The sequence below is a fragment of the Eutrigla gurnardus genome (genome assembly GCF_963514095.1).
Source record: "Eutrigla gurnardus genome assembly, chromosome: 9".
Lineage (NCBI taxonomy): Eukaryota > Metazoa > Chordata > Actinopteri > Perciformes > Triglidae > Eutrigla > Eutrigla gurnardus.
Window position 1 is genome coordinate 19,787,785 of NC_139923.1, and position 23,825 is coordinate 19,811,609.

The window sequence follows — 23,825 nt, forward strand, 5'->3', positions numbered from 1 at the left end:
TTACACTCTGGTTTCTTCCTAAAATGTCTCTTATCAGATCGCTTATTTAAGTGAATTGGGAGAAAATGCTGTGAAGCTTCTTCGTAAATTCATCAATCATCAAGGCAAGACAGGCTTATTTATAAAGCATGTTTCAGCAACAAGGTAATTCAAAGCACTTAACATAAAAGATCAAAGGACAAAGTGCAAATGAAACAAGCATCGGGGTTAATCTCGGCTTGAGTGGAGACTATAGATACAGTATATAACAGGAAGCCTGTGGAACAAACTGGCTCTTGCGCTCTAATAAAATAGTTGTATTATGTAAAATGTAGGATCCAGTGATTTTTGAGCTTGTGCTACACTAGGGACTAAAAGATCGACCTCTTCCAGGTTCAAGTCCACCAAACCCTTAACTGCACAAACATGAGCACATGGTTGGTGAGGTGGGGGGTGATAGAGGCTATCTTTTCACTCCTTTCTGTAGCACAAAAAAGGTCACACTCGCACCTCACACTGCTAATAGACAGATACAATACACATGGAAGTTTGACTGGAGTTTTATTACACAATGCTGCTATTATAAAAACAATGTATTACATGAAAGCGACATAGGTTCAAAAGGACACTTGAAGGGAAGATTTAGTAATGTGGGATATTTACAGCACAATTATTTTATTAAGTTTAAGTTAAATAACACATTTTTTTTTAAATTCAAGTCATACTGAATGTAAAGAAGAATAAAGTGCTTTCATGCGTTCCTATTAATATTTAACTACTGACACTTTTATGCTGAACTGGCACACAAAGAAAAGCAGGAGACTATAAAGCTTTAAATAACACTTTGATAGTCATCATTCACAGTGATGCTTAGGAGAGATAAGCGAAAGGCATAACATAACAAGGCCTGTTTAGTGATTAAAGCAATTAAGGCTGATAAATAGACTTCAAAGTGACACAAATCAAAATGATGCATCACGGATTTACAAAGCACTACAGTACAGCTGTCCTTGTTAAGAGATGTTAGATTACGTCACAGCAGATCATGGATTAGGGTTAGTGGTTATTTTGGCTAATTGTGTGCTGTGTGGGGTTTTGGGTGAAGGATCAACGTGGTTCAATTGGAGGTTATTCTGGATTTCTGTTTGCACGGAAGTAAAGCTACTTGTTTGCAGATGGAGATGAAGATCCTTTTGAGAGACAGGTGTGGATTAACTCTGAGCTAAGGTGAATTTAGACCGGCAGGATCTCCAACGATGACGATAGTAGACATTAGTCGGGTAGGCCAGTTAGAAAGAGGCTTCTCTCATTCACAGTTTTCCTTCTTTACACAATGGATGCTTGTTACTGTATCAATGCCAAAACACCCTGGAATCTAGTTTCACTGCAACAAATTGGAAATCTCCCATTAAGACTGGCTGACACCTCCACAGAAATAGAAGCTGTAATGTTAAATATGTTAAATAATACCGAAATTTCACTTGCCAAAATAATTGATTATAATTCAATGTTTTGTCAGTTTGGCTAAGATGGGGTAAAGTCTGTATTTCTGCTTGTGTTTCTTCTCCGGCTCCATCTGAATTGTTTTGAGTGATGTCGCCACATTCCCAAATCTCAGTAATTGATGATGATTATTAGCGATGGTAAACATTTTGGATCTTGCAAGCAGATGTTATGAACCTGCTTCATTGACTAAAAAAAAAAAAAAAAAAAAAAACTCTGAACATAGTCCAGCCGGTGATGTTGTTTTTGATTTGGGAAAACACAATTGGAAAAACAATTTAGTACAAACAGAAAAGGTTGAATTGGCAACCTGGCTGATTTGCAAGCGATTGACGGTGAAGGCGTTAGCCGTAGCTGTTAGCCGTAGCTGTTAGCCGTAGCTGTGAGGACTGCGAGGGTTAATGGGGGAGGAGCCTTCCCTCCCACTCTGTCCAATTAACTGGTAGAGACGGTGGCTGAGGTTCTGAACCTGACAGGTGCCTAGGACACACCCCACCCTCATTAGATGGCCGTGGCCCCTCCCGCCACCGCTGTTGACGTGGCGACGACCCCGTGTCCCACGCCGCCGGCCCGGCGCTTCCCATAGCACGCTGTCTCTTTGGTCACGCAACAGGTCGGACAACCTTGGCGGGGGCTCTTTGTGCAGCAGGGCCCTCCAGATGATATGTCTGTCTCCCTCGGTGATGTGGTTGTCAACGGCAGCAGAGACATGAGACACAGTCGGCATGATGGCGGCGTTAGAAGACTTTGGGTATTTTGAGGTTCTGGGTAAACTCAACCTAAGACACAGAGAAAGAGAGAGAGAGAGAGAGAGAGAATGATTAGATGATTTGTTCACATATGATGCTGGGTCAAGCATCAGTCGGCGTCTTGTGTTTCTGAGTGAAACTCGATCGCTATACAGGTAGAAATGCCTCACAGGAAGTCAGGCTTGTACTGCAGGAATGTCCACTTTACTAACCCTGTCTCTTTTTTTTTCAAGGAACGGAACAGAGAGAGTGGATTGAGAGAGAAAGTGAGAAGGAAAGATAGTAGGAGAGATCGACAGAGGGTGGTGAACAAGTGGGAGTGTAATTCTTCACTTTTCCAGCTGCACTTTCTGTAATCTCTGCATCTGATTTCACTGATGAACCTAATGCCTATGTAGGATTTAGTTTTTGACCCTCCCTCATGCGCAGTCATTGTAATTTATGGGGGGAAAATTCCACAATCTTTGCTCTGTGCAAAAATGTATTCCACTTGTTTAAGTATAAAATTCCCTCCAGTTGTTTTGGTTCACTCTCACCAGTCTCATATTATGTTTGGCTTCAGCAGGCAACTGTTCAGCAAAAAAAGCTCAGACAATCCACTGCACTCTACCCGCTCAGCACCAAAAGGCAGACGGACACAGTAAGCTGGTGAACATAGTGGAGCACGTAGCAGGTAAAGAGCCAGATATTTTTCTCAGGAGTTGGTAGAGACCAAAAACAGAGCTACAAGAGAGTGGATATTAGACGTACATGTGTCAGGAGGCCAGGTTTCTCTGTAACTGCCTGATATGCAAATAAGCAATTGGAAGTTCAGCAAAGGTGTTGTGTGTTGATTATTACACAGTACAGTGTACTGTTGGCACAGAAAGTACTAGTACAAGTTGATAAGGCAGGGACACAGCATGTACAAAGGCTGAGTCATTTCCGCAGCAGCCCCGGTTTGAATCCAGCCTGTGATTTTATGCTGGAGCCTCCTTTCGCCATCTCTCTTTCATATGACACGTTGCTGCTTCAAGGGCTAGCAACCAGCTGGAGGTTTGCTAGGTTTGGTCAGAAGTTGGTGCTATAGGCTAGCATGGCTTTAATAAACAGGAGAATAAGGAGAGGATGCGAACCAGAAACACAACAAGTCGGCTTGGCCATGTCGAACCCATCTATGAGAGGAAAATGGAGAGAGGTCTTCAGGAATTTGTTCCAAGTTTTAATTGTTCTGTCATGTCAGCTAGTAATGGCCATGTTCCATCTTGTCAGGAGTCATTGACAAGCATTTGCACGTTATGGGAATATCCGAGAAGACAACGACAGTAGAAATAGCTAAAAAGTCATGCAAAGTCATGCAAGTCAGCAAAGCTCTTCTTTCTTTTTTCAAAAACTACCTCAAGCGAGCGTAAAAACCTCCGCTTGCAATTGAGAATGGAAACATGGCTCCCGTCACACTGAGAGGCACCCTGCAGGGGGTTTTGAGTCTCTTAAATGCACATATCTCTACAAGTCAGTGCTCGCTGGCAGAACAAATCCAGCACCTAAGTGTGTGTGCATGTCTCCTAAAATGTCAAGGTGTTCCTTTAAACACTTGAGACAACTAAGTCCCGCTTACTCATCTTCACCTGCAAATACAGTTAAAGAGTGATGAGCTGTTTTTTAGCTTTCACATGTCTCTTTGTCAATCAGTCTAAATGATTTCCAGTTAAACAGTATCTTAGCTGACAAATCTTTGAACACCACAGAGCGGGGTGTAGATGGTGGCTCCTACACTCCTCTTGAGTGTGTTTGAAGTCCTTTCTCTCACCTCCCCTGCTGTCTGGCATACTTTTTTTTCTCACGTAGTCTCACTTTTTTGTTTTGTTTTTTTTCCCTCTCTCTTTCTCAGTGGTTCGAGAGTTCAGCCGCTAGAGAGACCCAGTCTGTTTGGCCACGTGACAGGTCAGAAATGATGCAATACTTAGTAAAGATCACGTAAAGTAGCAGGGGACAAAGAGCATTTGGTGCTCTACAGCTTTCACCCAGTTTAGGATTGTTAAATAAACTCAGAACAATAAGTTGTCACAGCCTAATCTGTTCACTCATTTTTAACACTCACGTAGAAAACAACTTAGCATTTGTATGTCTTTACTTGATATTTAGTTTTGGGCAATATTTGAAGTTTGTATGGATGGAAACTTATTGGGTGTATAATTCCCCATTCACATGTGTTGGCTATTCAAGAGGTGAGAAACAAAATATCAAGGCACACGGTCAGCGGGATAATGTTTGTGTTTGTTTGGAGTGGGTTGGAATAACATATGATCTTTATCCTGTTAATCCTGACTGGTATTCTGATTACTCTGCTGGCCAGACAAATGTGCTCTCACTGCCAACACACACACACACACACACACACACACACACACACACACACACACACACACACACACACACACACACACACAGCTAAGTTGAGCATGCTAACCCTTAACCACTAAACACAAAGTACAGATGAGAATAGTATTAGTTTATAGTTTTATATAATTTGTTTTGCAGGTATTTGGTCAAAAGCCAAAGTATACTTTTGAAATGACGATAGTGCAGTGAAAAGTCAGAAGTCATTTATGTTTATCCTATCTTGAATACATGATAACAATCATGCAATCGTTGTTGTATTTCAGTCAAAAGCAACATGTCAATCTCATCGTGGCGATAAGTGAGAAATCACCAAATTAGGATTCTCCATCTCCATGCAAACTTTTGTATAAATCCATCCAAGTCAGATATTTTCAGTCCGAACCACAGCAGTGGACGACCGACGAGCCAACGTTGTCATCGATAGCATGGCTGGAAAGGTTCTGTCACAACACTGCATGATAACCGTACTGATGAGTTGAGATGAATACAAACATTTGTTTCTGTACTTTTCTATCACTTTCTATTTGGACCTCTCTTGCATGTTATTCTTTCTTGTGTGTGTGTGTGTAGGTGTGTGTGTGTGTGTGTGTGTGTGTGTGTGTGTGTGTGTGTGTGTGTGTGTGTGTGTGTGTGTGTGTGTGTGTGTGTGTGTGTGTGTGTGTGCATGCATGTGTGTTGAGTTCCTCTGTGAAGAACCCCATGCTGCGCTCCAACTTGGGAGGAATGTTGGAGAAGCTCCTTTTGCTCTCAGACTTTCCACTGGTTCACAATAGACCACCACACACATGCACATGCACACTCACACATTCACACACACACACACACACACACACACAAACGCACGCAGACACACACACACACACACACACACACACACACACACACACCTACACACCTTCCTGTCGTAACTCCTCAAAACTACTTAGCACCAAGACTTTTTTTGTCCTCATCAGATCCCCACTGTTTCACTTACAGTAACTGTTACCGGATCTACTCATTACTCTCTCCTCCTCTTTTTCTCTCTGTCTTTTCCAAATTAAAACAGGAGCCTTTCATTTTTTTTCTCCATCTGTTCTTGTATTATATTACATCCGTCAGTGTTCAATAACATTGAGCACCTCTCTCCTCTTTCTTTTTAGCAGGGGTTTTGTAATGACACTTACTGCGCCCCAACCTATATAAAATCTTCATAAAGCTGTGTTCTTTTGCACAAATAAATTTAAATTAACCATCAGATGCAAAAATCAAAAGTTGAGAGTTTATCAGAATATTACCAAAGCTCTTAATACTTATTTTCCTTTCCCAAAGCAAATATCCATCATTACCTGATAATAGCAGACATGCTTGTAATGCAAGAGTAATATGTAATAAAAATGATGAGGCTAAAAGAACGTGATGATTCATGGGTCTGCAGGTTATGGCTATTTTGAAAGTTTACAGGTAAAAAGAAGACATCCACAACTTTCACGTGTTGATGATAAATGATGCATTTGCTATGTTTTTCCTATTTTTTTTTTGTTTGGAAAATTCATGTCCATGTCCACAAATGACTGAATTTAATTTTGCTACTATATAACAAACTGCTGTGAGACTGTGTTGCATGTACATGCATCCTTGTCCCAAATCCCATTAAATCACCCTCACCTGTCTCACCTCCTGCTGCTGAGAGGAATTGCCTCATTTGGCTGTTGGCCCCTTTTCTCACATTAGTGACTGCCAGAAGGCAAAGACGCAGACATGTAGGCTAATGTTCTCCGACTGCTGCCCTTCACCACAACTCATGTTTATTTTCGTAATTGATGAAAACGTCATTATTTTCTTGACTAATTGACTGATAATAGAGTCTAAAAATAGTGACAAATGCCCATGGTCCTATAGTCCAATGTGTTTTGATTTGTTGGAACCAAATAAAAAACCCAAAGATATTAAATTTACAATAAACAGAGAAAAAACATTAAATCATTACATTGAAGATGTTTTATTGATTCATGAACTGATTGATTCACTTATAGTATCAGCTCAAAGCACTATATCATAACATTAAATATGTTGCAACACAAAAGCTTCATGATTTGGTTAAGGTACTCAGAATTGAAGGTGTTATGTAAATAGTTCAGATTGCTAAAGCAGACAGTTATGTAATGGGCTAAATATATGCATATATAGCTATCTTGCTTTTCTATAATTTAAAACAACATTTGAAGCATTATAAAACCATAACAGCAAAATTAAATCTAGATCCTGTGGTGTGGATATGGTTGCCTCATTCTAGAACTGATTGCTGGTTGCTGAGCGGTTGCCAGAAGGAGCGACGGGGGAGCTGAGTGAGGGAATGGTACCTCTGTCTGTGAGTGAGGCTCTGTAGAGTCGATGCCCGGGACTGGATCTCCAGAGGCAGGAGGCCGAGAAGCAGGCACAGCCACGCCGGGAGCAGCACACACATGGCGGCGCAGTGGAGACGCACTGTCCGGGGTGCGACGGATCTCACAAGATCAATATATATTTTTCTTTTCAAGCGAAACAATCAAGTCAAAACTCTGTCGGAGTCGTCAGCTTTGAAGTAATCTTATGGTGCAAATTGTCACGTATGGATGGAGTGACTGCAGCATCAGTCTTGGCTGCTACCTCCTATCTGCACACTCGCCTTCCTTTTTAATAAGAAAACACGCTGGTAAAAAAAAAAAAAAAAAAAAAAAGACGCGAAAACTTCGGAGCTCATTGGGGCTCACATCGGGAGCAACTGGAGTCTGGAGCGCCCTCATTTATAAAGCCTGATTGAGGGGGGAGGAGGGAGGAGGGGGGAGGGAGGCTTATTGTCTGTCCTCAACAAGGACTCAGCAACCTTTCCTCTAATGAACTAAAGTCTCCTCGTATAATCTTGGTTTTAGAGGTACAGAGAAGTACATTTTACCGTAGGCCTATTTTTTTGTACTGTAAGTGTGAGGTCATGGTGACCTTCTAGATGTCCTTGTAGGTTTTGTTATCGGATTGGGTATCTTCTTACACAGTGACTTCTATTTGTGGCCAGAGTGAGCTTGGCCCACTTAGAGTTAACTGAACCCATCATTAACACACTGAGGACATATTAAAAACCATCTGGAGTCCTTCTATTCATCAGTGATGTTTCATTTACAGTCACATAACTTTATTTATAGAGACAGACGGAGCAAAACAGTTGTAGATCATAAAATATTTTAGAAGGAAATGTAAAAAGTCAATTTCCAGTGATTTACAGACATGGACTTTAAATGAAAAATCAAACACATAAAGCCCAGCTGGAATGAAGTCAATTTACTATAAACAAACTATATTTTCAACCAAACTGTTCTATATTAGTACTTTGAGTGATTATGACTGGAGATTAGTACATTTTAATAAGTGCCTGTGTCAGTTTTCTTGTATTTGGGTTTCTGGAAGCTACTTTATTAAGTTGAAAAAAAATGCAACTCACCCTTCTATCCTTATAACTAGAAAAGGGGATACATGCATGTTGGGTAAGGACAATTTAGGAGGTTTAAAGCGGAAGCCTGCCGGTATTAGTGAGACTTTGAAGTGTGAGTGAGGTTGATTGTGGACGATTGGTTGGAAACTGACAAATACATTTATCCATCAATAATTTGCTCACAGTAAAACTTTGCTGATAACAGATTCATTAAGGGCCTTTATGTGAGGCTCCTGAGTCTGACTTTGAAGACTCTGGATATAGAGTAACAGCTTTGTGAAACTAGATTTATTCACACATGCCCTTTTAAAAAATATATCAGCAGAAAATGTTCTTGTGACATTCGTCAAACTAACTGCAAAAATTGACATTTAACCCAACACCGGATTCAATCTCAATAAAAACAAAAAAAAATAAGGGATCACATGGTAGTATATGAATTGATGGTGGTATCCTAGTAGTGTGTATGTGCTCTCCTTACAGCTGTTTTTTGAGATTTGAAGTTGATTCATCTGACAATTACTGGCATGAAAGAAAATTAAAAAAAAACGTCACTTTTTATTATTTTCCCTTTTTTTTTCTTGTGAAATATTGGGGTAGCTTTACTTCTCCAGGCTCAGTATTTCCTTGTATGTATTACACGGTTGGGAACCAAAGCTTTTAACGTGACCTGGATCTTGTGACATATGTTTTGATTGTAATATCAGATATCAAAGGGTGTAGTTTTGTAACCAGCTTCGGGTCAGCCAGCCCAGCTACAATCTTCATGGGGTCCCTTGATTTACAAATGTCCAAAGAAGTAAAGGAAATCATTCAGAGTGGTAATCTGGCTCCGCTTTGGTTGCAGTGATCCTACTCTCTTCATTTCCCTCATAGAAAAAGAACACAGATGAGAAGCTCAGAGACTGAACCTGATTAAAGTAATACTCTGTATGTGAAGGTGGCTTCAGGCCTTAATTAAAGGGCTGAGTGTGTGTGTATAGGTGTGTGTGTGTGTGTGTGTGTGTGTGTGTGTGTGTGTGTGTGTGTGTGTGTGTGTGTGTGTGTGTGTGTGTGTGTGTGTGTGTGTGTGTGTGTGTGTGTGTGTGCTTGTCTGTGACTCAGCAGTCTGCAGTAATACCTTGTAAGCTCAGTTTCCAACACTGTGAGCTCCAACTCAGTCCAACATGTGCATTAACACATCCCCTATCTAAGAACAAACCGTGTATGTGTGTGTGTGTGTGTGTGTGTGTGTGTGTGTGTGTGTGTGTGTGTGTGTGTGTGTGTGTGTGTGTGTGTGTGAGTGTGTGAGAGAGAGTGTGTCCACACTATCCAGACTGATCCCCTCTCCTTCTGATCTCTTGTAGACAAAGAAGCTTTGGCACAAATCCCCAAAAGGGCTTGGTTTCTAAGGCAACGATGGTCGTAACAAAATTATTTTACGCAGCCAAATACAGCAAAAAGTGATAATGAACCAGATCAATGTATTGACTCTCCCCAAATTGAAATGGTGTAGAAGAGACAAAGACTCTAGAGACAAAGTGTTCATAGGCTGATATCCCAACTGAGTTTTTATTAACAATGTCATTAAAGAGTCAAAGTATGATATGGTATAAAAATGTCATGGTAAAGTAATTTTGAAAGTTTTGGGGGAAAAAACTTAATGTTTTGTCAAAATTTTACAAAAAAAAGTCAGTTGACAAAATTCATAGAATGTTGTAAAAATGTTTTTTTAAAAGTCATAATTTCCCATGGTATCATATGCCCAGCACAATCTGAGTATAGTAAATCCAAACCAGTGATAAAAAGCCAAAGCCAAATTTTTCGAAAAAATTGCATGATTTTGGTCAAAATTTGACAAAAAATGTCAGAGTTGACTTTTTTTGAAATGCTATAAATGTATTTTTTTTATGTATTTTTTTTTTTACATGCTACTCTCAGACTTTTTTCCGACATATTCTATGACTTTTTTATATGCTATAATATAACTTTTTTCTGAATTTTGAATAGTTTCTTTTGAAAAATAAGTGCAAATGTTAAGAAAAGAAATTGAACCGATTCAGACAGAATTTAATTAATTTAATTTAACACTTGGGCCGCCTGAAAAAGTCATAGTATAGCATGTCCAAAAAAGTCATAGCATAACATGAAAAAAGTCATAAAAAGTAATTGTATAGTATGTCGAAAAAGTCACAGCATAGCATGTAGGAAAAAAATCATTGTAAAGCATGTTGAAAAAATTCATAAAAAGTCATAGTATAGCATGTTGAAAAAAGTCATAAAAAAGTCATAGTATAGTATGCAGAAAAGTGAGAAAAAAGTCACAGTATAGCATGTTGATAAAAGTTAGAAAAAAGTCATAGTGTAGCATGTAGCGTAATGTAGTGTAGCTCAGACATCCTGGTGAACTTCTACCGCTGCACCATCGAGAGCATCCTGACCAACTGCATCACGGTTTGGTACGGGAACTGCTCTGTCACGGACCGGAAGGCACTGCAGAAGGTGGTGAAAGCCGCCCAACGCATCGCTGGAGCACCACTTCCTGCTGTGGAGCACATCTACAGGATGAGGTGTCTCAGAAGGGCCGGGACCATCTCCAAAGACTCCTACCACCCTGCCCATGGACTGTTTACCCTCCTACCCTCTAAGAGGCGCTTCAGGAGCCTCCGGACCAGAACCACCCGGTTCCGGAATAGCTTCTTCCCAACAGCTGTCACTCTCCTGAACTCTGCCTCCTGACACACTCTTATCATGTAACCTCATCTGTTCATATTATATACTGTATATACTATGTATATATTGTTACATTGCTTAATCTCCATGCACTACTGTACATATACGCTAGCTAATTTATATTGTATACACTTATTATATTTATAACCTGTAAATACCCTAATTCCATATTATCGCCTGTTTATAACCATTCAACCGTTGCAATAGCATTTACATATGTCAATACTGTATATTCTATATTTTTATTATTACTGCTAAAGCACTTCTGGTTGGATGCAATCTTCTTTTCGTTGCCGTGTACCTGTGACTTGTGCAATGACAATAAAATTGAATCTAATCTAATCTAATCTAATCTAATGTTGGAAATTATTGCGTATATATCAATATGCAGATGTTGGAAATGATTTATTATGCATGAAATGCTGAAACAGGCCACAGCATCACACTCTGGACACACTGTTTGGATTTAACCTCGTAACCTCGTACTGTAGCTTACATACTATACAAATTTGACATTAATTTACAACTGTATCATTGTTGAATTCTAACGTCAATAAGGACTGGCCCATGTCATACATGAATTAGGCCTGGGACAAAAAAAAAATCACAACTTATTTAATTGTGGTGTCCTGATACATGAGGTGGGTCTGAGGGATCAATCTTCTTTATCTACTGACGTTGTACCAATTGTTCATAAAAGGGCAATGATTGTTTAAAAAGGATAGGGATGGAAATACAAAACATCTGTAAGACTTCTTATGTTACTTTTTTAGGGATTGCATATTTTTGAGCATCTATTGCCCTGAACGAGGGGTTATGTGTGAAAGTAAGAACACAACACAAAACAACATATTAGCGCCAGAGACAGCAGTTAAACTCAATTTAGGCTGTGGCAAGTTATTTGATGGATCTAAATAAAAATATAGAATGTAATCGGATGGGATCAGTAAGATTTGAAAGGGGGTTACAGAAGTCAAATCTCACCACGGCCTCCAAAAAGACGAAGACCTGTCCTGATCTGCAGCAGACATTTGAACTGGTCGTTGTAGGAAAAGCACATAGTTATAAGCTAAATAGAATTTAGCTATAATTATTATTTATAATTTACAACTGTGTTTCCTACTGTGAAATACAAAATATCTTCTGTAAAAAGGACCTATTACACCGTGATTTTGCCCAGAAAACTGCTTAGTTAACTTTTGTATTCAGATATGGACTCTGCTCTTCAAAGTGTAGCATTGGTGCTGCAGGCCCTCCTGAGGTGTGTGTAGTTGTGGAAGGTTTCTCTCATACTCTCCTTCAGGACCGCCATCAATTTTGCAAGGCTTCCCAGTTCCTCCTGGGGGCGCTGTTGATTAAAACAAAGACTTATTATGGAACTCAATAGCACACCCTAGGGGTGTTTTAATAGAACTGCAGTTATGTATGTTTACATACTATAAGTCCACATGTATCTTACCCTTGTAAGGACCTGCATCAGCCGTTGCAGCACTGCGTCCTCTCTGTGTGGACACAGGCTGGTCACAGTGCTCACACAGCTCAGCAGACAGTAGATCGTGTGTCTCTGTGGCTGCAATGTCGAAATAAAGAGTTTATCATTAATGTTCTTTGTTTATTGGTGTTTTCTTATTTTGATTGTAATTTTTACTTTCTCAATTTCCTGTTTTTGTTTTTTCCCCCACTCAGGTTTATTTACTTTTTTTGTTATTATTTTTCAATTCTGAATTAATTTATAGTTTGGATACTAAAATATCTCAATATTTTTATATATTTTTTGGTCAAATTAAATGAATATGCAAGAAACTATAATGCATATCTTTTACGAATACACAAGAAAAAAATTGTATGTTTTAAAAAACTTTACTTGCCTAAAAAATAGACTTAGAGATATTTTCATATATCTCTATGCCTTCTAGTTGTGTAATATTGTGTTTTCTGTATGACACTTTCTGTATTCATTTTGACATGTTTGAAATAAAAACCCTCTACTCTACTCTACTCTACTCTACTCTACTCTACTCTACTCTACTCTACTCTACTCTACTCTACTCTACTCTACTCTACTCTACTCTACCCTAGAGTGTGAAGGTTTCTCAACGGATCATTCTTTACCTTCTTGAGCACACTGAGAGGCTTCCTGTTGTTTGCTCCACAACTCAACTTGTCTACATCCTCTGCACTGAGAACAGGCTCCTGGATGAGGTTGGAAGAAAGAAAGATGGGACTGAGAAAAATATATTGTCCACGGTAGGGGAAGTTAAAACTGAACAATCAAAATGTAAAGGCTAAATGATAATATTGTTTGATGCCACTGACCCTTAGATGGTCCATCCAGGTCCACAACAGACAACTGAGAACCTGAGGATCTGATTCAGTGACCAGCAGAGCCCAGCCACAGTCACTACTGTTCAGTTCTTCCTGTTAACAGAGTGAGTGATGGTAAGTTCAGAGGCTTTAGACCTCAAATCAAAGCGCTGTGCTCTGATGTAAAGCCAGGTATGCACCAGTGTTTTTCACCTGTAGCAGAGCCGATCTTTGTAGGATGGTTTCTCCTGGAGGACTTTGGTCTGCCATCGCCTTAGCAACAGCACGGGCGACTGAAGTTGGGCTTGGATTATGTGGATATCTGCACAGCTTTATATGATATCAAAATGTTTGAAGCAGTCACATCAAAGCTTTCTTTATTAGCTTTATTTATTTTCATACCAAGAATCACATACCTCAATGTTCGAGCTGTATTTGGGAAGAGACTTTTTAGCAGTGCACTTAGGCCTCTTAGCACAGTTGTTGCTTGTTGTCATGCTAGATGTTGGGATGTTGCATGTATGAGATTCCTGTTTGGTGGTCCTGTGGCCCGGTGAAACTGTGGCAAGCATTGGAGTACCTGATCTCAGATCAGGTCGTATCAGATCCTGTACACACCACTGTCTCTCACTTCCAAGTGCTGGGGTGCAGTATGGACTCAACTCCTGATCCTTCAGGACAGAATACAACAGAGGGGGAAAAAACAACCTCAAAGGCCAGTTTGAATTTACAGAAGACATTCAGAAACTTGATGTAAATGTGGATGAATAATGTAAAAATTGGACCTCATTTACTGTGATCTTGCTGAGGTCAGAGTCACTGTAGCTGTGTTTGTCCAGCAGCACTTCTCTCTTCCTCTCCAAGAATCCCAGTGGCTCGTCCCAGGAGGACACCGAGTCTGAGCTCACCCAGGACCCCTTGCGACCCTCCCTCAGTAAGGGCAAGTACTGTTTGGCCACCAGAGTCTCCCTCACAGTTCTGTGCAGGGTCCTCAGCACTGACCTCTTCTCCAGCTCAGCCTGGATCTCTGGAGGCGCAGGGAGACCGACGGCTAAGCAGGAGAGATGCACACACAGGAGGTACACCACCTAATGGGAGGACAAAAACGAAGAGGAGGTACGCCTGTGCAGTCAGGCGTGTCCATGACAAAGCGCTGATGCAGTACCATGAAAGTCCTGACCTTGGGTGTTTGTCTGAGGGTGCGTGCCTCCTGACCATGCAACAGTATTGCCTGTCGGTTTAGGTAGTGCTGCAGGGTGAAAGGGTTTCCATGCCGCAGGTTGTGGTCTGGATATTGGACCAGCTGCGTGCCGAGCAGGCGAGCAAAGTCAAACACCTGGCTGAGCTGTGACCGGGTCTGGATGGAGCGTGGCCGTTTGATCCGTACGTAGTGTATGGCCTCACTTGGACTGATGCGCAAAGTGTAAATCAAATAACAGGCTATCAGGACACCTGTTGGGAAGTAAAAACATACAAGGGAACACACTGAATATACATGAGACGTGACATGTGTTCCTATGAACAGTAGATACAGGATTCCTACCTGTCCTGCCCAGACCTGCATGGCAGTGCACAGCCACTCTCCCTTCCCTCACTGCAAAGGCCAAAACCTTCACCGCATCAATTATACTGACGAGAGAGGACACGCCGAAATCTTGCATCCCAAAGTTGTAAAAGTAAACTGCAAATGTACAGATATGTTCTCACATTAATGCAGGTAGGATCATAATGGACATAAGTAAGGACCAATTCTGTTAGTAGACAATTTCATAATGTAGAAACACAGTACATGCTACAACTGTCTCTAATATTATTTGTTCAACCTTATCTGTTCCTGTTTATTTACATTTCCCACGATGTCAATGGTACAGTTTTCCATGTTGTGTATTTACTGTAACGAGATCTCACTGTCATTGTCCATGAAGATTTGTGGAGAGTAGGTGAAACCACTTTCCGGGTCTAGGGGGGGTCCACAGTGAGCATGCTCTCCGTGGATCTGCATGTTGATGATTGATCTGATCTTCAACCTGGGAAAAAGTCAGGTTTTTTTCATTATGAGGAAAATGTTGGCACTAGTGCTGCATTTGTTTCTTGATAAAGCATTAAAAAAAAGGCAATTTTGTATGAATTGATTAATGTGATTTATTATTAAATTAGGTCAGATTAATTATCCTTATTTTATCTAATCAAAGTAGCATTTTATTTTACACATTTCTCATCTAGAAAAGTTTTCCCACCTGATTTTTACAGGGAGATGTACAATAATGTTGTCACACCTATTAAGAAGGCTCATAATTCCTACAACTGCTCATGTGTCATACACATACAATGAGCACAAACAGTGCACGAATAATTAAAAAAACAATGATTACCTTCGAAATTGTTCTATGATATTGTACTTCTCAATTAGATGATTTGATGGTCGTGCCATGGCAATAATGTCATCTGTCACCCTGCACCAGCAAGAAGTTCATAATCAGGAAATTGCCACTTTTTCTAATATTTTTTTACTCAGCATATAAAACACAGCAACATCTAGAGTCTCACCAGGAGGAGAAAAGGCCTCTGATGACCTGTTGATTTAATTTCCAACACTCTGGTCCTTCATAGCGGCAATCTATTCCTCCACAGGCCAGCAGGCAGAGGAGCTTGGGTGGGATAGCCTTCACCAGGTTCTCCCTGGCCTGCGAGTAGGAAGGCTGTGGTACTGGTATCAAAGTCGGCATCATCCTGCAACAGGGCCTAGATCAGCCTGAGATATCACGCTGCCAAACTGTAATTGAGGTTTGGACAAAAACACAGTTTGCTAAACTGAAGATTTTTGTAGAGTTATTTGCATTTCTGCTGTAATTTAGCCTCGTAGGCAAGCATTTCAATACTGAAGTTCAGTTAGCAAAAACAATAAAAAAATAATAAAGGATAGGATATAGAAAATACTAACTTATCCAGAATAGTTATTATATAATATTATATAAAATACATATTTAAAATATAATGCAATTAGTAAGAACGTACCTTTTTTATTATGTTAGTCAGTGAAGCTGTAAATCCCATTTAATGTATTCCCAGGCTTCGATAGTGCAGGAAACTGAAGAAAAAGGGTACTGAAATAAGCAGAACAAACATGTGCTCCTCTATGCTGACCCACACTGCTGCTTACAGACACACACACACACACACACACACACACACACACACACACACACACACACACACACACACACACACACACACAGTGATGACCCAGCTCCACTAAGCCTGATTAGCTGTCATAAATACTTTAGGATGGACATTCAAACATGATAGCAAGCCAATTATATAATGCTTATACTTCCACCTATAGACGCCATATGAACGTTCTAATTACTTGGCATCAGCTAAACCTTCAGATATGATTTTACTGTGATTGTGATGCAGAGATGCAAGAACAATTTAATGTTTTTCATCTATCGTGGCTTAATATTATCAGAACAGATTTAAAGATACAGTGGATGAGAGGAAGAACAACCCTAAAGGTATTTAGAAAAACTATTAAAATCCTGACTTCCTAAAGAACATTACATTTATTCCTCTTAATGTCTTCATCTTAAGGACTAACAGGCCTTTTCCATGCACACCTTAATGTTTTTGTAGTGTACTTTCTTTATTATACTTAATAAATAAAAAATAAATAAACTCTATAAAGATAAATGTCTGATTGTGTGTTTGCATCTATGGGCTTTGTTCTTAACTTCACATTTGCTGTTGCTTAATTTCCTGAGTTTCCACCGACCTCAATATGACAAAAAAAAAAGTAGTGGTATGAAAGGGAGTAATAACTGGACACTCCAAGATCTGTCTTAAGTCACAGAGCTACATTTTTAACTTCCTCTTATCACAGTTCCTGATAGAAGATGCCAGTTGTTATGAAACATTTGAAAATGGTGTAAACCTGATTTGATTTTTCCTTCCTTGAATACAGTAATCACAAAATGTTTTCAACATATTTAGATTTATTTGTTCCCAAGAGTTGAAACCCAAACACACTTTTGTTTTAAACATCATCTTTATTCAGAGCTTTTTATGTAAAATATATTTCGGGAATCATTTTAAGAGTGGCAGCTCTAGTATCTGCAAGCATAGGTTGGAATGTATACACAAAAATAAACTGATGTGCAGGGATGTTTTTGTTTACAAGTATTTGCCTTCATACAGTACAACTCCAACATCAAAAACATGCTACTTCACAGCGTCACACAGACATCGGTCATGTGTCAACACTGAATAGACACTTCCTTCCTCCTTTTAGGGTAAAAAATCATTTTCTGTTAGTGTCAGAAAGAACTGGAAATTTTAATTAAATCCTTTTTCATGCACGGTGGTTATTAGAAAAGGAAAGAAGTAAATAGGAAAAAAAACTTGGTTCATAGTGAAGTTGTAAAGATGTACACTCACACTAGTGTGGTTCTGATGCAACTCAGCATACATTGCAGAACAAAGTGAGTGTCTTATTGCATTATTCTGACTTTCAAAAGCAAAAAGTAAAGTCACCAAAGCATCTTATGAGGAAGCATGACTTTCAGAATGAGATGTGAAAAGGATTACTCAGATTTGCGTTAAGAGGGACCAGAAGGCACAATGTTCCTTTTTGGATCAGTTTAGTGGGAGGCCACGTGGTTCCACACTACCAACAGAATATATCTGTGAAATATAATCCATCCTCATTAATCTCATTCTACAGAAATGAGTTGACGTGAGACATTAGCAGTAAAGAGCAAAGGGTCAGGTCTGTGAGGGAGTCAAATATCCACAAAGGGACTGGGGAGACGAACAAGTTGTCCGTCAGGCTCAATACTTGCGCTCAGTTATGGTTAGAAGTAAGTCCAACAATTATACAAGTGGTCGATTACTATAAATTAAATGCTGCGTAGACAGGAGCATAATTGTCAAGTGGGAAAACAACTCCCAGTACTCCCAGGCACGGTTTCCATAGAAATGCCCGAAGGGGCCGTTTGCTCATCATAACACCAAGTTGTTGCCATGTAGTAGATTTTTGGGGAACAGGAGGATACAAATAAAGACTATGTCAAGAGATAATATGGTAACCTTATTGATAATAAAAAGAGAAAAAAAAGTAATATTAAAATTTTCCAAAGATGATTACATGAAGTCCACCAGCCTCGTCCTCAACGTGAACATTGGTGCTAGAAACCCAATTGATCCTGGATTGAATGTCTGTCTCTCCTGTCCTGTGGTGTTTAGTCTCTTCCTTTGTCATCTGTCCAGCGGTGCCTTCTTTAGTTCTTGGACAACTCTTTGGAAAGCCACTCAAGTCCCTCATAGAGCCCGTGGCCCTGGGTGGCGCAGGTTGACTGAATGTGCCACTGTGGGGTCAGAGATTGTATGGTGTAAATTAGATATCTGAAAGATATGAATGCAACTCTGCACATGCTTACAGATGTGAATCTTACTGCAGGAGCGTGGTTGTTCACATTACTTACGGTTTTGTTGCGGAGACCCTGTAGGTTGAGTTTGTCTGTGAGTTCGCTGACAGTTAAGGCATTGGGAAGGTCCTGTTTGTTAGCAAACACCAGCAAAACGGCTTCTCTCAACTCGTCCTCATTCAACTAGAGGGGCAAGAAAAGATTGGAACATCAGCTACAAGAGTTCATATTAGGGCTAAAAACTACAAATGAATTAAAATTAAACATTGCATCCATAGAGTGACATTTCTTGTTTGTCATGAGTACTTTAGGAAGTTTGTATACAATATGTAAAGGTGCAGGACTGAGATAAAAGAAGCTGGGTGCAGCGTCCTTTCTCAGGGGGCCCCATTCGCTCTCTCTTCATCAAGAACAATTAAAACAAAACAAAAGCCCTAAGATGTGCTTTAAGTAGTCCATCTTCAGAACACTGTAGTTTCACCACAACAGACTTGGGTTAATTCCATCCACCGCTGCATAACTACGTAGCTTAGTGAAAGTGCAGTCACATTCTCTTAGCACCACAGCTGTCTTTTCCTAAGTCATTATGAATTCTTTCACATCTTTGCTTGACTTCATGATGTTTTCCTTCGAGATCAAAGTAGTTAGGAAAACCTTGTTGTATGCGAGTCCTCTGCCAAATAAAGCAAAGAAACCCCAGAAAATATACGTAAAAAAAAAAAAAACTTACAGCACTTAAAGGTTTAAATAAAAAAATACAGGCAACGTAATGGAAAGAAAAAAAAATGACTGACAATGTGAGCTGATTATACAATGAACTAATCTGTAAAAACAAATAAAAAAAAGTGCCAGGCACTGTTACAAACATTTTGGCCCTGGTGAAGTGGCATTTCATTGAGTCCATTTTCTTTTCTTTGCTCTCACAAGAATATTTGGGTGACTCATCAAGAAGTGACCACACCTACTGTAATGAACAGGCTATGTAAGTAACACTGATGTAGCACAAGGTAATTATAATATGAGGGTTAAGACGATTGGGTAACTCTATTTTAATGTGCTAAGAAAAAGTCAGCATGATTATCCAATGATTTCTCTTTTTGGATATATTGACACATTTCGATTTTCCAAATGAACAAATATAGGTTTTACTTTGATGTAAATGCGACGTAAAAAGATGCAGCATACCCCCTCTCTGTCCCTCCAAAAATGCCTTCTCTTCCCCTCTCTCTCTAAACCACACATACTGCGGCGCTCAGTGGGTTTTACTTGTACTGTGTTATTATAATACACGTTTGCGGTTTCGGTTGAGCTCAGGTGGTTGATTGCTGCATATTTTTGCATGTTTGGCAGATTGGCTCTCATTACAGGCCAGTGGGTGCAGCCATGCACTCCTAATGCGAAAGTCAGGAGGACTCCAGGTAGCAAAGCCGCATTCTTAATCATTCAATCTGTTTGTCACCACACAATGATAAGATACAAGGTTGCAAGGTTCGTACTGTCATGCGGGTTGCGTAACAAAATGCCGGTTGTAGTATACGTAGTATATGCTCCATAAAATAAAAAAAACAAACACAAAAAATAAAAATCTATGGTATAGGATGAGTTAGGGAGTCCCACAGACATTTAACACAGGACTAAGACTAGAAAAAATAGCTAAAATCATTAAGAAAGAAAGAATTTTACAAAGTTATGACTCAAATTTGATTACAATCTAGTAACTAAACTACTACTAGAAAAAAACAGACTAAAACTATGAAGGATAATGATGTGACTAAAACTAATTAGGGTTAGGGTTAGCATTTTCACCTGAAGAGTAAGACTAAATCTACAATAATTGCCAAAATGAACACTGCTGAACGGAACATATTAAATACATACCATCTTGATGAGCTCATCTGCAGACTCTGCCACTCTTTCTCTGTCGTTGCTGTCCACCACAAAGATGAGGCCCTAGATAAAATAGTAGCAAAATGGTGAGTTTCCATTTCTTCAATTTTAGAGCTGCAACAATTAGTACAATAATCATTGAAAATTACATCGGCAACAATTTTGATAATCAAAACATTTACATTCATTTTTAGTTGTATATGAATAATTTGCTGCTTTCTTTGATATTCTGCAGTTGTGAGCTGAATAACTCTACAGACATTTTAAGACTTGACCTTGGACTCTGGGGAACTGTGATGGACATTTTTTCACAATTTTCTGGCATTTTTTGGACATAAAAATGCATTAAGTAATTGTGAAAATAAACCACGGATGAATCTTTAAAACACTCCATACAGGGAGTATTTAATTTAGTGAGTAGATTTATAGACAGAGATTAAAATGGGATTTAGCGTTTACAATGTAGGATGTTGGGAAATTGCCAATTATTGAATTTGATCTAAGACCCACACCCATATATATATATATTATATATATAGTACAACAGTATTGTATAACTTCATTGAATAAAATAAAAACCTTTAAAAAATAAGTAATATGTTAGAGTATAAGCATGTAGTTTGAGATGTGAATATTACAGTCATCTATTTTTACTGACGGCACTGATTTAGCCAGAAAAAAAAATCATACATTCAACAGAAATATATATTTTTAATGTGTTAAATACATGAGATAATATCAAGCCAAGCTGCATCTGTGGCTGCTTTGGAACTAGTCTGGTCTACTTGGTGAAGCTTCAGCATCATACTTTGACGACATTAGTACAGGTTTAAGTACTGGACTGAACCAGTTTTATGTGGTGATCTGAGACGTTTTTATATAAAACATGTTCTTAGCTTTGCATTATGAAACCAAAGTAGTCCCCCAGCAGTGGGGCAGTCACACTCATACCTGTGTGTTCTGGAAGTAATGTCTCCAGAGAGGTCTGATCTTGTCCTGGCCACCCACATCCCATACAGTGAAGCTGATGTTTTTAAATTCGACTGTCTCCACATTGAAACCTTCACAGATCAAAGAGAAAGGACAGATGTTAATAACATTGCACACAAAGTTAAATGAGTCCACGGTGTTGAGGTATATACACTGCTCAAAAAAATGAAGGGAACACCTAATCATTAAAGTTGGCATGAGGGCTCGAGGGACCTGTGCTCACAGCCCAGCACCGAGCAGCTCGATTGGCATTTGCAAAAGAACCCCAGAATTGGCAGGACTGCCATTGGAGCCATGTTCTCTCCACTGATGAGAGCAGGATCACACTGAGCATATGTGACAGGCGTGAAAGAGTCTGGAGAACCTGTGGTGAAAGATTTGCTGCCTGTACCACCGTCAGTGATGGTCTGGGAAGCATATTCTTGGAGGGTCACACAGACCTCCATGTCATAACCAACAGTACTGGACTACTGGTAGGTACAAGGATGAATTCCTCAGAGCAGCCCTGGGTTCCTCTTGGTGCAGGACAATGCCCGGCCTCATGTGGGCAGAGTGTAGGCAGGTCCTGGATGAGGAAGGCACCGATACCGTTGACTGGCTCTCATGTTCCCCTGACCTGTACCCAATTGAGCACCTATGGGTCGTTATGCATCGGTGAATCCTATGCCTCCAAGTATCAGCACAGACTCTCCAGGAGCTCACTGATCCCCTGATCCAGGTCTGGGAGGAGATCTCCCAGGCCAGGACCGAGTCACTATGATGAAATTAATTCATCAAGTTTGGATCAGCCTGTGATTAAAGTATTTACTTTGATTTTCAGTGTGATTTTTAATCCAGTTCTCAATGGGTTGATGATTTTGGTCTCTTTCATTTTGTTCTTTACAAATTATACAATGTACATCAGTAACATTTTTTCAACTTGAATAATCCATTCATCAAGATCTGATGTGAGCATTTTTTTGAGCAGTGTATTAAATTATAAACTCATAACAATTTTAAAAAAACATATTTTTAATACTCAAAGACGCTTTGCATTAAATCCACCCTATGTGGACTTAAAGTGATTAGTAGTTTGTCTCTTACCGATGGTTGGGATGGTGGTCACAACTTCACCGAGCTTCAATTTGTACAAGATGGTTGTTTTTCCGGCAGCATCCAGACCAACTACAAGAAAAAGGGTGTGATCAGGAGAGAATAGCAATAACAAACATATGTTGCGTATAATAATAATAACAACAACAACAACAAAGGTTAAAGCCCTTATCAAAACGAGCAATTGGAGTGTGCAGACATTACAAGTAGAAAGAAGAGAATCCGATGCCACACACACACACACACATTACCATTTTTCTTTTATCAATCCCAACGAGATCACAAACTACAGATACCGTACGGACTTCATCTAACCGGACGTAACTACTTCTATAACTTCCTGTAAATTATGTGGAGGCTGCGTGAAACCGTCCGACTGGACCGCAGCTGTGTGTCTCCGCCTCCTGCTGCTTCCGCCTGCTGACAGTTGCCCATCAACGTCATAATGAGCTGGACCGCGTTGCCCAATAACAAGTTATACAAAGTAGAGAAGTTAAGTCAACTGAAGTGAACGAATTCAAATGATCACTAACGACAAACAATTACATCCCAACTAGATAAAAAGTTACGTTACGAAGTGGCAAAAATACCAACTTGGCAATTGAAGCCACCATGTTTTATTAAAAGTCAATAAAATGTTATGTTTTACTTAAAACTTTAAATCGAATAAAGAAGTCGTTAGCAACTCCTTTCTCAAACTTTAAGAAACACCCGACATTTGGCTAACGTTAAAAGCTAACGTAACTCGTAGTGGAAAGCTAGTTTAATCATGTATGTACACATATTATGCAACTACAATTCATCAAATGGCTAAGTTGGGGTTTGATTCCACTTCTGCCCCAATGTAATACTGTCAAAGTTTGATAACACTGCCTTTCAAAGCTCATCAAAGCTCATCAAAGTAGCTAACGTTAAAGCTAGTAAAAAAACCGTGCCCCTCTCTCACGTTAGTTAGCCTAAACAGCGTTCACTCACCCATCAAAATCCTCATCTGTTTTTTACCAAAAAGCCGTTCAAACATTCCCGAGATAGTGAGTCCCATAGCTGACCGATGATGTCTGAATATATTATATAAAAGAAGCAATGATAACAGCCACTACAACCGCGACGTGTGATAGTTTTACACTAACTGATCCGGTTGCAGGACTACTGCCGACTGCCACGTCCGGCCTGGCCAACGTGGAATCCATGACGTCATCAGTTTGAATCAACTTTATTAACACACAAAATCAATGTCTGTAACAGTAACTTTTTTTGTGTGTGAATACATTGTGTAATGTTTTTCATACACATTCAGGCTGTTGTATTCATTCAATCCACCGCGCGCAGTCGCTTCTATCGTATTTAACACAATGGAAAGTG

The 23,825-nt window shown here is 39.6% G+C and overlaps 3 protein-coding genes across 5 annotated transcripts; all 3 read right to left on the bottom strand.

Moving 5' to 3' along the window:
• Positions 1–1,488: 1,488 nt before the first annotated feature.
• On the bottom strand, positions 1,489–7,336 carry adm2b (adrenomedullin 2b). The gene is made up of 2 exons (XM_084017264.1): positions 6,953–7,336; positions 1,489–2,261 (listed from the first exon to the last, which is right to left on the bottom strand). Exons 1-2 carry the CDS (start codon positions 7,054–7,056, stop codon positions 1,853–1,855), a joined length of 513 nt encoding a protein of 170 aa, XP_083873390.1. The 5' UTR covers positions 7,057–7,336; the 3' UTR covers positions 1,489–1,852.
• A 3,793-nt stretch (positions 7,337–11,129) lies between these two features.
• On the bottom strand, positions 11,130–16,226 carry LOC311018381 (protein tyrosine phosphatase domain-containing protein 1). 3 transcript variants are annotated; one of them, XM_084017317.1, is made up of 13 exons: positions 16,087–16,226; positions 15,619–15,801; positions 15,444–15,524; positions 14,980–15,098; positions 14,615–14,752; positions 14,252–14,523; positions 13,857–14,159; positions 13,488–13,742; positions 13,285–13,401; positions 13,084–13,185; positions 12,880–12,960; positions 12,227–12,337; positions 11,130–12,115 (listed from the first exon to the last, which is right to left on the bottom strand). In XM_084017317.1, exons 2-13 carry the CDS (start codon positions 15,798–15,800, stop codon positions 11,993–11,995), a joined length of 1,884 nt encoding a protein of 627 aa, XP_083873443.1. In that variant the 5' UTR covers position 15,801; positions 16,087–16,226; the 3' UTR covers positions 11,130–11,992. The 3 variants fall into 3 exon arrangements, with proteins under 3 accessions (XP_083873443.1, XP_083873444.1, XP_083873442.1); XM_084017318.1 differs by having other exon boundaries at positions 13,866–14,159; positions 15,619–15,844; XM_084017316.1 differs by having other exon boundaries at positions 15,619–15,844.
• Positions 16,227–17,097: 871 nt separating this feature from the next.
• LOC311019206 (ADP-ribosylation factor 4-like) lies at positions 17,098–23,617 on the bottom strand. The gene is made up of 6 exons (XM_084018471.1): positions 23,439–23,617; positions 22,455–22,535; positions 21,333–21,442; positions 20,373–20,444; positions 18,552–18,677; positions 17,098–18,434 (listed from the first exon to the last, which is right to left on the bottom strand). The coding sequence occupies exons 1-6, from the start codon at positions 23,503–23,505 to the stop codon at positions 18,348–18,350; spliced, it is 543 nt and encodes a 180-aa protein (XP_083874597.1). The 5' UTR covers positions 23,506–23,617; the 3' UTR covers positions 17,098–18,347.
• Between the last annotated feature and the right edge of the window lie 208 nt (positions 23,618–23,825).

Coding starts and splice junctions, on each gene's coding strand:
- adm2b (XM_084017264.1), bottom strand. CDS start 7,056: ATGTGTGTGCTGCTCCCGGCGTGGCTGTGCCTGCTTCTCGGCCTCCTG. Junction 2,262..6,952: donor AGCCTCACTCACAGACAGAG/GTACCATTCCCT, acceptor TCTGTGTCTTAG/GTTGAGTTTACCCAGAACCT.
- LOC311018381 (XM_084017317.1), bottom strand. CDS start 15,800: ATGATGCCGACTTTGATACCAGTACCACAGCCTTCCTACTCGCAGGCC. Junction 15,525..15,618: donor AGAGGCCTTTTCTCCTCCTG/GTGAGACTCTAG, acceptor TTGCTGGTGCAG/GGTGACAGATGACATTATTG. Junction 12,116..12,226: donor TGATGCAGGTCCTTACAAGG/GTAAGATACATG, acceptor TTTAATCAACAG/CGCCCCCAGGAGGAACTGGG.
- LOC311019206 (XM_084018471.1), bottom strand. CDS start 23,505: ATGGGACTCACTATCTCGGGAATGTTTGAACGGCTTTTTGGTAAAAAA. Junction 21,443..22,454: donor GACCACCATCCCAACCATCG/GTAAGAGACAAA, acceptor TGATCTGTGAAG/GTTTCAATGTGGAGACAGTC. Junction 18,435..18,551: donor AGGGTCTCCGCAACAAAACC/GTAAGTAATGTG, acceptor CTGACCCCACAG/TGGCACATTCAGTCAACCTG.